Source organism: Ipomoea nil, unplaced genomic scaffold (genome assembly GCF_001879475.1).
Source record: "Ipomoea nil cultivar Tokyo-kokei standard unplaced genomic scaffold, Asagao_1.1 scaffold1834, whole genome shotgun sequence".
NCBI lineage: Eukaryota > Viridiplantae > Streptophyta > Magnoliopsida > Solanales > Convolvulaceae > Ipomoea > Ipomoea nil.
In genome coordinates this window covers 3,123,302-3,138,180 of record NW_017618262.1, presented here as the reverse complement: position 1 = coordinate 3,138,180, position 14,879 = coordinate 3,123,302, and the positions used below count along the sequence as shown (strand labels likewise).

General features: G+C 34.7%; 2 protein-coding genes across 2 annotated transcripts; both read right to left on the bottom strand.

The window, feature by feature from the left end:
- Positions 1-8,262: 8,262 nt before the first annotated feature.
- On the bottom strand, positions 8,263-8,664 carry LOC109192849 (cytochrome P450-like). The gene has a single exon (XM_019343550.1). The coding sequence runs from the start codon at positions 8,662-8,664 to the stop codon at positions 8,263-8,265; it is 402 nt and encodes a 133-aa protein (XP_019199095.1).
- A 1,141-nt stretch (positions 8,665-9,805) lies between these two features.
- On the bottom strand, positions 9,806-13,089 carry LOC109193115 (50S ribosomal protein L9, chloroplastic). Its single transcript, XM_019343934.1, has 7 exons — positions 12,796-13,089; positions 12,539-12,666; positions 11,345-11,390; positions 11,131-11,228; positions 10,997-11,044; positions 10,695-10,882; positions 9,806-9,977 (listed from the first exon to the last, which is right to left on the bottom strand). Exons 1-6 carry the CDS (start codon positions 12,952-12,954, stop codon positions 10,762-10,764), a joined length of 600 nt encoding a protein of 199 aa, XP_019199479.1. The 5' UTR covers positions 12,955-13,089; the 3' UTR covers positions 9,806-9,977; positions 10,695-10,761.
- Positions 13,090-14,879: the final 1,790 nt, after the last annotated feature.

Sequence of the window (14,879 nt, the reverse complement as noted above, 5' to 3'; positions counted from 1 at the left end):
AAATGAAATCCTTGTTTAGGATACCTTACACTTTGCTTTTAGTACACAATCACAAATACTGAACACTAACATTAACTAGTGCCTAATCTCATCTCATCTAATTAACCAAATCTTCATCCTACTAGCTTAGCTTTGTGCTTGTATGTGCTTGTCTTGTCACGCTTGCTTGCTTGTCTAATGCATCAATTCATACACAAATTTGAGGTGCCACTTGATTATATTGATGCAACTATAACTTCTAGCCTAACATCTTTTCCCTCTATCTCTTTCTATTATATCTTATTTCACATAAGGAGCAAGAGTATGTCTATATATACAAAGTTAATTATGAGTGTTTCATAAACTTAACTGTTAAATGAGTTGATAAATGTAAAAGATGGAAATGGAATATATCTTTATATATATAAAGATCGCATTAGGTGTGAATGTGCGAAATCTATCTAAAAGTACACTATGCAAAATTACAGAGTGCACTAGTTTATTGATGAGTTGCACATACTTTTACCTGTCATAGGGTGCACCAATTCTTGAGTGCACTTTTACATATCATCATATCTATTTTATAATTTTGCGTGGTGCATGCTCACAGTTTGCATCTGGAGCGCGTTTTTATTTGATCTAGTTCCTTCTTCCAGAGCACATTGTTGTTTCTTACAGTGTACATTGTTGTGCCTTCAACATTTAAGATCGTAGGTGTTATATATATATATATATATATATATATATATATATATATATATATATATATATATATATATATATAAAAGAACATTTGATCTTTAATGAATCACTAATTACTAACTTTAGTTGAATATTGTGATCTTTTATGATTTGTGTTGAAGATCATGTGTTAAATTTAGTCTTTTCAATAGTTGTTGCATATTTGTGTGCTTTACAGTGCACATTTTGCCTTCCTGTGCACATTGTTATGCCTTTCAGAGCACATTGTTGTGCCTTCCAGTGCACGTTGTTGTGGATCGCATGTGGTGAACTTTTTTAAAAAAATGAGTTGATGAATGGTTGATATTACATCCTATTTCTCACATGCGGCTTCTTTCTCACTTGAACCCTTCCACACACACACACACACACACACACACACACACACACACACACACACACACACACACATATATATATAGATAGGAAAAAGTTTAAATGCGGCGATGTCCTTAGGTGTGGCAGAATTTCAGAATACACTAACAGTGTTAACAACATGCACCAACATTGTGAGGAAAACACACCACAATAAAATGCAAAAAAAAAAAGCACCAAAAAATACACAACAGACCTAAAAAAATACACCATATAACTCACCACACCCCAATGGTGTATTTCCGAACACTGTATGGTGTTTTTACTCACACCTAATGGTGTGTTTTTGTGGTGCATTTTCTAACGTTGATGGTGTATATTTGTTGAACTATTGGTGACGCTGCACCACCGCACCTAAGGACATCGTCGCACTTGAAACTTACTCTCTCTCTCTCTCTCTGTATATATATATATATATATATATATATATATAATGATGTGATATATGTCAATTTACATGCACGATTTGTTAATCATTTTATAAAAGGTTGCTTGTAAGGGGTTGGCCCAATTGATTAACATTAACGCATAACCTTTACCGTAATTAGAAATTTTATTTTTCATTAATTATTTGGAGCAATTTATGTACGAATTGTTTAATTTTACTATGTGTATGAATCATTGATTATTTTTAAAAGAGTAAATATCACTTTTGGTCCCTTGACTATTATAACTGAAGCACTTTTAATCCTTAACTATTGCTTTTGTTAAATTAGGTATATGACTTTGTAACTAGTATCACTTTTGATCCCTCGATCCAATTTTTCGACCATATATTATTACCGGAGTTCCAACCAGAAAATATTGTGTTTGTAATTATAAGGGTATTTTTATTCTTTCAAATTTATTTCATTTTCCTTTTTTATTTTTTTCTTCTTCCCCTTTCTTCCTCAGCTCTCTCGTTCTTCCTGGTGTTTGTAATTGCTGGAGCAGTCTTGCTGTAATTAATGCATAAATTTGTTGTAATTAGATATATTCATCTTTTGTTAATTAGATACCTATACATATATTGTAATGTGTTTTGGTTGAGGTGATTATTGGTAAGCAAAACATGTGGGCACGTTGGAGGGGCATAGAAGAATAGATAAGAGTTGGGGGATTCATTGAGATTTGCACATGTAGTGGGGGACTACCTTGTCATTTTATTAACATAATGTTCTCTCTTGATAGCTAGCTTATTCATTTCTATCCAAATATGAGGAGGACAACAGTCTTGGAATTATGAAAAAAGGGAAATTATATTAGAGATACACTCACTCAAAATACTGATTATTATTATTATTATTATTATTATTATTATTATTATTATTATTATTATTATTATTATTATTATTATTATTATTAATAGTAGTAATAATAATAATAATAATAATATTATTATTATTATTAATATTAATAATAATAATAATAATAATAATAATAATATTATTATTATTATTATTATTATTATATAATAACATCCTTATTCCTTAGGAGAGCAATTTTTTTTTTTTTTTTTTTTTATATTGGAATTCAATTAAAACTTTGTTAAATTAGTTTCATTACGTGAGATGTGGATATCAACAACTTTTGTAAAAGAGTTAATTACCAAAATCATCTCTTGATTATAGCGAAATTACCAATTTGATCATTGACTTTCTTTTTTACCAATTAAGTACCTTAATTTTAAAAATCTTAACCAATTTGGTCCTTCGTTTGTTTTGTCGTTAGACATCCTTTAACTCGGGACCAAATTGGTAATTTCTCTATAGTCAAGGGACCATTTTGATAAATAACTTTTCGGAGGAAATGGTGCATGTGATGACCGAAATGATCCCTTGACTATAGCGAATTACCAATTTGGTCCTGAGTTAACAGATGTCTAACGGCAAAACAAACGAAGGCCTAAATTGGTTAAGATTTTTAAAATTGAGGGACTTAATTGGTCAAAAAAATAATCAAGGACCAAATCGATAATTTCGCTATAGTTAAAGGACCATTTCGATAATTAACTCTTTTTAAAATATAAACTATTACGAATCAACATTTTTTCGAGAGTTGCTCCCAATATGATTTAATTAAAAGTTAACTGAATAGTCTCATACCATGGGATATGAATACCAATGTAGTATAAAAATAAATTTAGATTGTTATTTGATTATTTTCCACATATATAAACATTCTAAATTACCATCATGCATAAAATACAGATTATTATGTAGCAATATTTTTGGAAGAACGCATAGATTTTGAATGGGTATAACCAAGAATCAATTAGGTTAGTAGAGATGCAAATATTAGTATAGTATAAAAAAAAGAGACATTATTATGTAGTAACACTCATAAGAAAATTGTAAATTTTTAATTGAGGTTCAAATAAAACTCAACTTAATTAGTCTTATTTCATGAAATACAAATATAAAAAATTATATATATATATATATATATATATATATATATATATATATATATATATTGTTGAGTTTGTCTCATATAGGGATTAGGAATATGAGTTTGTCTCATACTAGGAATAGGAGTGAAACGGGTAGACCCATTGTATAGGGATTAGATGCCTATAAATATATTGGTTGTATCCCTAAGCGGTGGTGGCACCACTATCACCATCACTATGAATAAGAGAATTGTTTCACTCCCGTGGATGTAGGTACTTTGCCGAATCACGTAAATCTTGTCTTCTTTACCCTATTTGCCATTATTATTATTTTTCTTGTTCTTGTTAATCTCAACAAATTGGTATCAGAGCATAGTTGAGATGACTAGTTCAAGTACAAAATTTGAGGTATCAAAGTTTGATGGTATAAGGAATTTTGGATTATGGCGGTCTAGGGTAAAGGATTTGTTGGCATATCAGGGCCTTCTGAAAACCTTGAGGGCGGAAAATCCAGCAAATCTGGAAGAGGCTGATTGGAAGGAGTTGAAAAAGCAGGAAGCTATGAACATGGTTCAAGTTGATGACTCTTATTATAGTGAAGGTGATGTTCTAGCGGTAACTAGTAACAAGTTCGAACATTGTTTGGACTTGTTGGGCGTTTCTAGATGCTAGATGAGAAGGTGGTGAGGGGCGCTGTAGTGTTGGGCAGCGCGGATACCAGGAGGGGTCGCGGACTTGGTATGGGTCGGGCTTGTCATGAGTCACGGTTGGTATCGCTATGGGTCAATATTGGCTCGGTATGGGCCAGTATGGCACTGGTATGGGTCGGGCTTGTCAAGAGTCACGGCTGGTATGAGTCGAGTTTGTCATGAGTTACGACTGGTATGGGCCGGGCTTGGCATGAGTCACGGCTGGTATGGGCAGACGCTTCGGGATGAAGCGATTCGTGAACATACACTGGGAACGTTTGATGCAGCGTGGTGCGTGTTACTAACCAGTGGCAATTACTGGTTAGTGGAGCATTGGGCAAGGCACACGGGTTTAGTGTGACTTTGCAGGGGCGCTGTTGTGTTAGGGGCAGCGTGGATACCAGGAGGGGATATGGATCTGGTATGGGCCCGGCTTGGCGTGAGTCAAGGCTGGTATGCGTTGGGCTAATATGGCTTGGTGTGACGGATTGCTTGGGACAAAGCAGTTCGTGAACATGCACGGGGAAACGTTTGATGCTGCGTGGTGCGTGTTACTAACCAGTGGTAATTACTGGTTAGTGGAGCATTGGGCAAGGCACACGGGTTTAGTGTGACTTTGCAGGGGCGCTGTTGTGTTGGGGCAGCGTGGATACCCGGAGGGGACATGGACCTGGTATGAGCCGGATGCAGGAGGTCAGCTAAACGAGACAGTTAACATGAGTCGCGGCGGTATAACAGGTCGACGGCTGAGGGGCGAATGGCTTGGAACAAAGCAGTTCGTGTACATGCACTGTGTAACGTTTGATGCTGCGTATGCATATGGCTGGCTAGTTGGGATAAACATGGTTGTTCCTACCCATGTGTATATGTGAGATAAATATTTTTCTCCTAAAGGGCATAATTGTGAAGGTGGAGATGGTGAGATAAGTCTTTTCTCCTAAGGGACATATTTGTCAAGGTGGAGATTTGTTGAGTTATCTTTTTCTCCTAGAGGACATATTTGCCAAGGTGGAGATAGTCTTTTCTCCTAAAGGGCATATATGTGAAGGTGAGGATGGTGAGATAAGTCTTTTCTCCTAAAGAGCATATTCGTCAAGGTGGAGATTTGTTGAGTTATCTTTTTCTCCTAAAGAGCATATTTGCCAAGGTGGAGATTGTTGAGTTTGTCTCATATAGGGATTAGGAATATGAGTTTGTCTCATACTAGGAATAGGAGTGAAACGGGTAGATCCATTGTATAGGGATTAGATGCCTATAAATATATTGGTTGTATCCCTAAGCGGTGGTGGCACCACTATCACCATCACTATGAATAAGAGAATTGTTTCACTCCTATTCCTAGTATGAGACAAACTCAACATATATATATATATATATATATATATATATATAAGAATTCCAAATTAGCATGAATGGATGGATGGAGTAGTCTTGTTAGAGACAAGTTTGAGTGCTATAATCAGTAAGGCAACTAGTAAAAGATTTTGGGTCAATTGTCATTTCAAAGATCCTCTTTCGGCTCAATTATATTATCATAAATAAGCAAATTAAAGCTATATATGAGCTACATACTCCTAGCCCAGATGAGGTATATATGTTTGTGCAATTCACTTCATACTTCATTATATATATTTCCAACAACTCACCATATATATATATATATATATATATGAGCGCTCATATGCGGCGGGGTCTTACCGTGCGGCGGTGCGGTCAAATTTCATAATACACCAACAGTGTTAACAATATGCACCAACAGTGTAATAAAAACACACCACAATGAAATGCAATAAAACATCACAAAATACACAACAGACTCAAAAAAATACACCATATAACTCACCATCCCCAATGGTGTATTTTCGAACAGTGTATGGTGTTTTTACCCACACCTAATGGTGTGTGTTTGGTGATGCAGGATTCTGTTTACTCTATTTTGTGTGGTGTATTTTCCTAACGTTGATGGTGCATATTTGTTAAACTATTGGTGTTGCCGTACCGTAAGAAATAGCCGCACAGTAAGACACTGCCGCACCTGAACCCGCCTATATATATATATATATATATATATATATATATATATATATATATATATATATATATATGCCACCTTCATTATATTTCACATCTACTTCTTCTTCCTATACCATAATTACAACTAACAATAATAATTGTATTCTTTTATCGAAAAGTTGCGCGGTACTTACAAACACCATTGTGCAGTAGTTCTGTAATTTTAGTAGAATAATTATTTACTAACTAATACAGGATTCAGTATAGTTGCAAAACACAATAAAATTATCTTCTTTATAATTTTTGTAAGGTGTAGACAAAAGTGATATGGCATGAAAGTGTTGTCCTTTCTAAAGGGGACTAATCCAATCTGAAAAAAATCCCAATTGCCTCACATTTAAGAAGCAAATCGGAAATTTGGAGATGGAACTGATGCCATATACTTAATTATCACATACACAATTCCTCTACACGTATATATATATATATATATATATATATATAAACAATTCCCTCTATACCTTTCTCTTTTTTAGAAGAAAAATACGGAGTGTATTATATATATATATATATATATATATATATATATATATATATATATATATATATATATATATATTCTTTTTCACTTTGTTCTGCTGCTTATTTTCTCCTTTGCTTTTATTTTGTATTATTAAGGCTATATTTGGCAAACCGAACTGAAAAGGTAGCTGAAAGCTGAAAAGTAGTTGAAGTTGAAAAGCTATAAGCTCGAAGTTGAAAACTGAGGAGCTGTTAACTAGATGATTATGGTTAAAAGTGTTTGGTAAAATTAATTTTTTGATAAGCTAATAATAAATGTAAAAAGACAAAAAAAGGACATCTTCATAAAATTTAAATGATATGATTATTATATTTTTTTTTATTTATTAAATATATTTAATTTATTAAAAAAATATTTTTATAATATATATTAAATTAAAATAAAAGTAAAAAAATTGTTTTTATAATATATATGAGATATATATTAAATTTTCTTCCTTTCTTTTTACGTGAATCTCTGTTTTTACGAATAAAAAGGTTTAATTTGGAAGAGTAAATGATGTCATTCATTTAAAATAATAAGAATAGAGATGAAAAAAAAGGTTAGGATGCTACTAGCTTATTTTGAAAATAAACTCTTATTTTAAGCTACTATCTTATTTTGAAAACATTATCAAACAGAACTCCCTTATTAGTAGCTTAAATAAGCTCTGTCAAACAGAGCTTAAAATATGTTGTTTGTAGTTAGTAAACTACTCAATTATGATTCTTTTTTTAATCACCATATAAAATGTTTAATAAACAAATTTGCAAACTATTTGATCAAGTTCTCCAACCCCTCCAACATTATTTGGGACAAGAGATTGCTAAACATTTTAGTTCATTAAATATGAATATTGCCAAATGGAAGCATCTGACACATTTCATATGAATATTCTTAAAAATCAAAAGTCTGATAAATAGTTCATTCGAAGTGACTATTCAATTTAATTTAGTTGGTATCCATAATTTTCTATTAATGCATTATTTTTGATTAGTTATTTCAATGTGAAATTGTGGATTTGTGGGGTACCTCCACTAATTTCATGATGCTCAGAATAATAATTTCTTCCCGTTGTTATTGTTATTGTTATTTTAAAGATCGAAATACCTTCAGGATGGATGTGCAGATGAAGTATAGCTAGAAAAATAAGAATATAATAAATAATGGTTTCAAATAAATTCATAGAACAAATTGCATTTTTGGTCCTGTGAGTATTAGGGTACTGGCAATTTGAGTACGTGACTTTCAAAACTCCCAATTTAAACCTTTAACTATGCATTTTTTGGCAGATTTGGTCCTCCGGACCAAATTGCCGGCCAATTTTGGCCGGAAAATGATTTAATGGTTCGAATTATTTTGTGATGAGGGTAAAAACGTCATTTCACTCCCTTCTTCTTCATTCTCCCTTTCTTCTTCGTTCTTCTTCTTCTTCATCCTTAACCTTCACAAGCAACCCACCCTTCATCCTAAGAGTCAAAGACAACACAAAATCAGGAACCTTTCCCTTCTCCTCCGACAACACCTCAATCTCAAACCTCTCCAGAATCGAAGCCGCAATGGATTTCACGACATTTCTTTCCCAGACACATTCTCGGCCCGCCGTGGAACACCGGAAACCGGAACAGACTTTCCTGCCTGTACTCCCCATTCTCGTCCAACCACCTCTCCGGCTTGTACTCGCAGCAATCTTTCCCCCAAATCTTCTCCATTCTCCCCATGGCGTACGTGTGATACGTCGCGAACCACCCTTTTCCGATGAACATGCCGTCCGGCATGACGTCATCTTTCAGGCAGGCCTTTGTGTCCACCGGCACCGGCGGGTACAGCCTCATTGCCTCCGAGATCGCCGCCTGCAGATACTGCATCTCTTGCCGTCTTTTAGGATGTTTTGTTCCACGTCCGGCCATGATGATAGTAGCCAGAAGAACCATGTTAGTGCCGACGATGACCGGAGATTGATCGCTCCGGTGCCCAAGCACGAGGACTACACCAGCGAGGAGGACGAGGCGCTGGCCGGTGATCGAACAATTAAAAGACGTAGAACTTTCTTCTTCGGCCGATGATCGAACAAGTTTCTTCGTTCTTCTTCTTCTTCACCGCATTATGGCCAAATGATCGAACAATTAAAAGACGACAAGTATTGCATTTCAATATAATCAATTGGGTAGTTGAATGCGTTAATTCCATTTGGCCATAATGCGGTGAAGAAGAAGAAGAACGAAGAAGAAAGGGAGAATGAAGAAGAAGGGAGTGAAATGACGTTTTTACCCTCATCACAAAATAATTCGAACCATTAAATCATTTTCCGGCCAAAATTGGCCGGCAATTTGGTCAAATCTGCCAAAAAATGCATAGTTAAAGGTTTAAATTGGGAGTTTTGAAAGTCACGTACTCAAATTGCCAGTACCCTAATACTCACAGGACCAAAAGTGCAATTTGTTCTAAATTCATAGTTTAAAGTAGAGTGGGACTTCCACTTGTGCAATTCCAAATTTAGTTCCAAACTATTATTTTTTGAACAAATTAATATTCTCACTTTTTGGAGATAATAACGTGAAATGGCAGGAGATAATAACCGGATTAATTGGTTTATGATTTTACTAAAAACTGATTGAAAAATATAGTTACTAAAAATCATATGATACCTAAAGTTCTAAACTGATTAACCAGAAAAATAATAAAAATTTTGAAAAGACAAAAATATCCTTACAAAAAATAGAAAAAGTCATGAAAATGACTAAAAGCGTCCAAAAAATAATAGTCTGAGATGTTAAATGATAAAAATGATAGTTGAGACTAAATTTGGATCTGCCATCAAAGACAAGGGACTTCGGGTAGAATTAACTCTTTTAAAGTATGACAAGCTTGAAATGGCATAAACTATTGTTAAAACCCCATTTTTTTCACATTTAACTTTCTTTTTCTTAAAGAGAGACCAAAAAGGAAAGAAAATAAATAGACTATACCAAAACTGAATTCCCATCCAAGAATGGAGTAATAATTACTAATTTATTGTCCATTCAAATCAGAAATATTAGAAACACAACTGCAGTAACTTGCACCAGACCTTTCTACTAGAAATCAATATTTTTAATTTAACATAAGATTGTAATAAACACATTGATACAAAGCACCAAATGATGCAAATTCATAAAAATCAGTTAATTCTTTTACAATTACAAATTAAAAACACTTACTTTAAGGTAGCTTAACCTCATATTTAGCCATGAAGTCTCCTCCTTCCCTGCATTAGAAATGGCATTAGTGATTAGTACAAGTTTCACAAATAGATCATAAAACACCATAAATGCTAAAATAAAGTCACAACAGCCAAAATCTTCTCCCAAAAGGTTGAATCCCTAACCACAAAGGCCCCATAAGATTTGGGAGGATGTAAATCACGGTGACTCAATGACTCAGCAGACAGAGCCAACTGCCGGTGCGCACAAGGGATCTGCCCACTTTAGGCATAATCCCCACACTGCCGCTGCCGAGGTTCGAATCTTGGTCTCTTCTCCCAAATACTGCCTACTAAACCAATGAGCTAAGCCCGTGCGGGCCACAACAACCAGGATCTAGGAATATGGAAATATGGATAAGGAAGCGGGGAATACCAGAGTTCTTGAAATATTACATATCTTCTTCTAAAGTAAAAAACACAGCCACATAGTTGGTGTATGGTCACTTTTTTTTTGTGAAAAAAAATCCTTTTGCCCACTTAGTAAAGGCAAAAATCATCCAAATTAGAAGTTAGAAAACATTATACTAATTTTTCAATAAGTGCTTTATTACCAGGATTCCATAATCAAATAGGATATTTACATGCCTACATCTTTGGCAATGATTATGGATTATGGATTATACCATACTTTTTAACTTGGTCATAACATTTTATAATCCATAATCATAAGCCTTGCAAGATGGGAACATTGAAGATTTTCATAATTAAATGACAATTTACCTTGACAAAACAGTGCAAGAAGAAAATCCATAAATTAGTATAAACCGCTCCAGCAAGTCTCTGCCCTTCAATTTGCAGACACGATCACTTGAACTCGCGCAGTAACTTCTGGATGAAGCTTCAGTTCAGCAGTATATGCTCCAGTTTCACGAATCTCGGGCAGAGATACTATTCTTTTGTCCACTTCCCTATATGAAAAACATGAATAATACGTAAATAATCATGCCAATAATCCAGTTAAGATTTGGGGATTAGTCACACACTCAGACATCATACCGAAAATGTTTATAGGGGAACTGTACCTCTGTAGCTGTGCCTTGATTATGTCAACAAGATCCTGGGCAGTGACACTGAAAATGGCCACAAGTGAATAACAATGCAAACAAAGATAAACTCGATGCTCATTACACTTTTATTACTGAACATTCGAACTCACCTTCCAAATATTTGTTTTCCTTTCCCGCCCTTGCGTTTCACCTTGAAGCCTCCAACAGTTTCAAAAATTAGAGCAAGTTGTTGTGCTTCTTCTTTCACCTGAATGCAAAATTAAATAGTAGATCTCAGTATCTATCACTTTAACATTTTATAGATTTAGATGTAGATAAAAGAAAAACAATTGGAAATATGTTATCTACAAGTTGGTATCATACCCGTTTTTTCTCAGCCTCGATTCTCTCTTCTTCAATCTTCATTTCTCTGAAATGAAATGTATGTACTCCTAAAATTTTATGATCCATGATGAAGTTGTTCACTACTTATAATCCAAATAAAACCCATAGCACCAACTCTTCTTGATAATGGACTCACATTGTTTTTTTTTTTTTTTTTTTTTCAAGTTAAATTCTAAATAGGTGTATTTTCAGATGGAAGAAACACCGTAGAAACCTTCTAGCATGCTGCAAGGCAATAAGCACATTGTCTGAAGAGGAGTGACTATCACAAGCTTCATGGATATATATATATATATATATATATATATATATATATATATATATATATATATATATATATATATATATATATATATATAAAAGTATAACATGGAAGGTTGTCCATGCACATTGCCCATGCTCTACATATTACTTGTATAGTCGATTGAAAAATGTTTGAATAGAGAAGCAAAATACTGAATTTAACCAAAAAAGATCATTTTTGTGACGGAGTACATAAAAAGGATTATGGTCTTATTTGGTAACATAGTTAGCTTATCAGCTAATTTTGGCTTATTTGACCACCATTAGCTGTTTGACATGGTTAAACAATCAATATGAGTGTTTGATTAATTAGCTTTTTGTAACAACTTATTGCTCTAAAATGCTAAAATTCAAAAAGCTGCTCAAAGTGATCAGCTGAGAAAGTCATTTTGCATGTAATCAATTATCAACTAACAGCTAATTTACCAAAAACTTTTCTTCAATCAACTAATACTGTCAACTAGTCAAACCCACTAACTCAATCAGCTAACAGCTATTTACCAAACAGCCCCTATACCAGCTAGATTCTCATCAGTATCTTCACAGAACCTCAAAGCTTACATAATAAGATATATACCCTAATGTCCACTCACATCCACTCAAACCAGCACCAGAGAAGTATAAAGAATCACACTTTTATGCAAAGTGCAATCTTTAAACAGAAACAATAGTAGAGAATTAAAATGCAATTTTGTTCCAAATCAAATATCAGTTCTCAGCCTAATATTCACATACTTCAAGAAAAATGGTGCAAATAAAAAAGTCTAATTGATAATTTGAACTTTATTCCAATGGACATATGACTTGCCAGCTTAAGCTTCGCATAATTCATGAAAAATAAGCAATTAACTAAACTTCCCAAAACCTTACTTGAGAAGCTGAGGGGTGACAATTTGAGCCATGCCCATTGGCAGCAGGAAATTCCTGTAGTACCCTGCTCTCACACTCGTAAGTTGCCCTTTCTTCCCCAAGTCTTGCACATCCTCTTTCAGTATTATCTGTGCCCACCAAACAAAGAAAATCACAGAGAAACCCATGGACTTTGGGTATGACGAAATTTAAAAATTAAAACGAAATTATTGAAAACCCGACAAGACAATTTTATATACTGACATTTTTCCGCTTACCTTTCTTATTTTCTTGGTTTTCTTTTGGCACTCAATAGTGAAATTTGAGGTCCTCTCTACCAGTTTTGCAGTTCCAAGTGGTGCGTTCTTGCTTAGCTTGTAATTTCCAAGCAACGAAGATGAGCTCCATGACAGAGCTGCTGCCGAGTACGCCGCCATTTTTGTTATACTAAAACTCTGAGAGGTTTCAGTGCGCCTTTGAAAGCAGCGTTTCTACCTTATGCTACTCTGTCTGTCTGATCTTATCTGTTGCAGAACCGCGATGTGAATGCTGATGAAGCCTGAGGCTGAAACAGGGGGATTAGGAAATGGGTTTATCGGGCCCATATATATACTCTTGGGCCTATTAAGTTTTACCATTTCGATCCTCCATTTATTTGACCATTTGTTGACCGTGATCGACGATCTCCAGAAGAACCTTCAGCTGTCGTCGGAGCACGTGGAGGCCTCCAAGATGACGTTGTACTGGTTCGGAAACAAGTCGTCTTAATCGCTCTAGTGCGAACTCAACTACATTGAATTCAAAGGGAGGATGAAGAAAGGCGACCGGATTTGGTAGATTGCTTTCGGCAGTGGATTCAAATGTAACAGTGCGCTCTGGAAACGCAACCGGAACCTTAAAAACCCGACAATGGACCATGAAATTACATATATATCCTCAAAAATCACAGTCAACAAACGGTCAAATAGACAGAGGACTAAATTGTGTTAAAATTGCAAAGTTAAAGACTTAATTGGTTGAAATTGAAAGTCGAGGACCAATTTGTGAATTTAGCTATAATCGAGGGACCATTTTGGGTATTTTTTTTTTTTTTTTTTTGAATGCTAGAGAATAAACTTGTTTGTTTATGCCAATAAATGTAAAAACATGGAAATAGCATCTTTATATATATATAAAGGCCGCATTAGGTGTGAATGTCCGAACTCTAAAAGTACACTACGCAAAATTACAGAGTGCACTAGTTATTGAGTTGGACGTACTTTTACCTGTCATAGGGTGCACCAATTCTTGAGTGCACTTTTACATATCATCATATGCATTTTATAATTTTGTGTGGTGCGTGTTCACAGTTTGCATCTGGAGCGTGTGTGTGTGTGCCCGCGCGCGAACTACCTTTTGTGAAACTTGTAATACTTGACTGTGCATTTGCATATGAGTGATTTTGCATTCTAGAAACCCACATTTTTGTACGCAGCAATTTTTGTATTTTGAATTGTGCATCTCGTAATACGTAATTGTGTAACTTGTAATGCCTAATTGTGTAGTTCACACGAGAGCGGGGTTCTCATTTGATTGTGTCCATGCATGTATGTGTGTGTGTGTGTGTGTGTATATATATATATATATATATATATATATATATATATATATATATATATATATATTGAATCCGGTGCAAGGTCTTAGGCAGGTGAGTTCGTGAGGCCATATCATGTGCATTTATTTTTTATTTTCAACGCCTAAGATTTGGTTCATTTTAATTTCGCGTGCGCTTAGTTTCTATGGAATTAGGGGTATTGTTGTCATTTATCGATCTCATTAATGAATTGATTTAATTCTTCCGCCGGTTTATATGGGCTTGTGGTCATTATAATAATGGAATCCGCCGTCCGTCTCGAATCTCTTCCGCTCATTCCTCTTTTCCATTTCTTATCATCTTCTTCTCCTTCATCGCCTCCATTTCTTCTCCTCCATCGCCTCAATGGAGACTAACGGCGAGTCTGGTGGTTTGAAGGTATCAGGTTTCTCTCTAGTCGGAATATATTTATATTAACATGTATAGTGGACAACTTCAGGAATTAGGGCTTGCTTGATGTAGAAATGGTGGGTATAGAGGAAGAAAGCAATGGGTATGGTGGTAGCAGCTGCTTAAGTCTTGTTGTGGAAAATACTCAGGCAATGAAGTGTTCTAATTGGTTTGGGATTGAAATTGAAAATTGTTTAAGAAAATCTGCCGAGTCTTTCATCTTCTATCCTTAATTCTAACACTGAACTTTTTTGTACAGCTTAGGGTTGCTGAGGAGAGATTTAGGGAAGCTGAAGCTAGAGTTGTGGAGTTTGAGAAGCAAGTTAGTATATATTA

Coding starts and splice junctions, on each gene's coding strand:
- LOC109192849 (XM_019343550.1), bottom strand. CDS start 8,664: ATGGTTCTTCTGGCTACTATCATCATGGCCGGACGTGGAACAAAACAT.
- LOC109193115 (XM_019343934.1), bottom strand. CDS start 12,954: ATGGCGGCGTACTCGGCAGCAGCTCTGTCATGGAGCTCATCTTCGTTG. Junction 11,391..12,538: donor GTCACCCCTCAGCTTCTCAA/GTAAGGTTTTGG, acceptor ATTTCATTTCAG/AGAAATGAAGATTGAAGAAG. Junction 11,229..11,344: donor TCGAGGCTGAGAAAAAACGG/GTATGATACCAA, acceptor TTTTGCATTCAG/GTGAAAGAAGAAGCACAACA.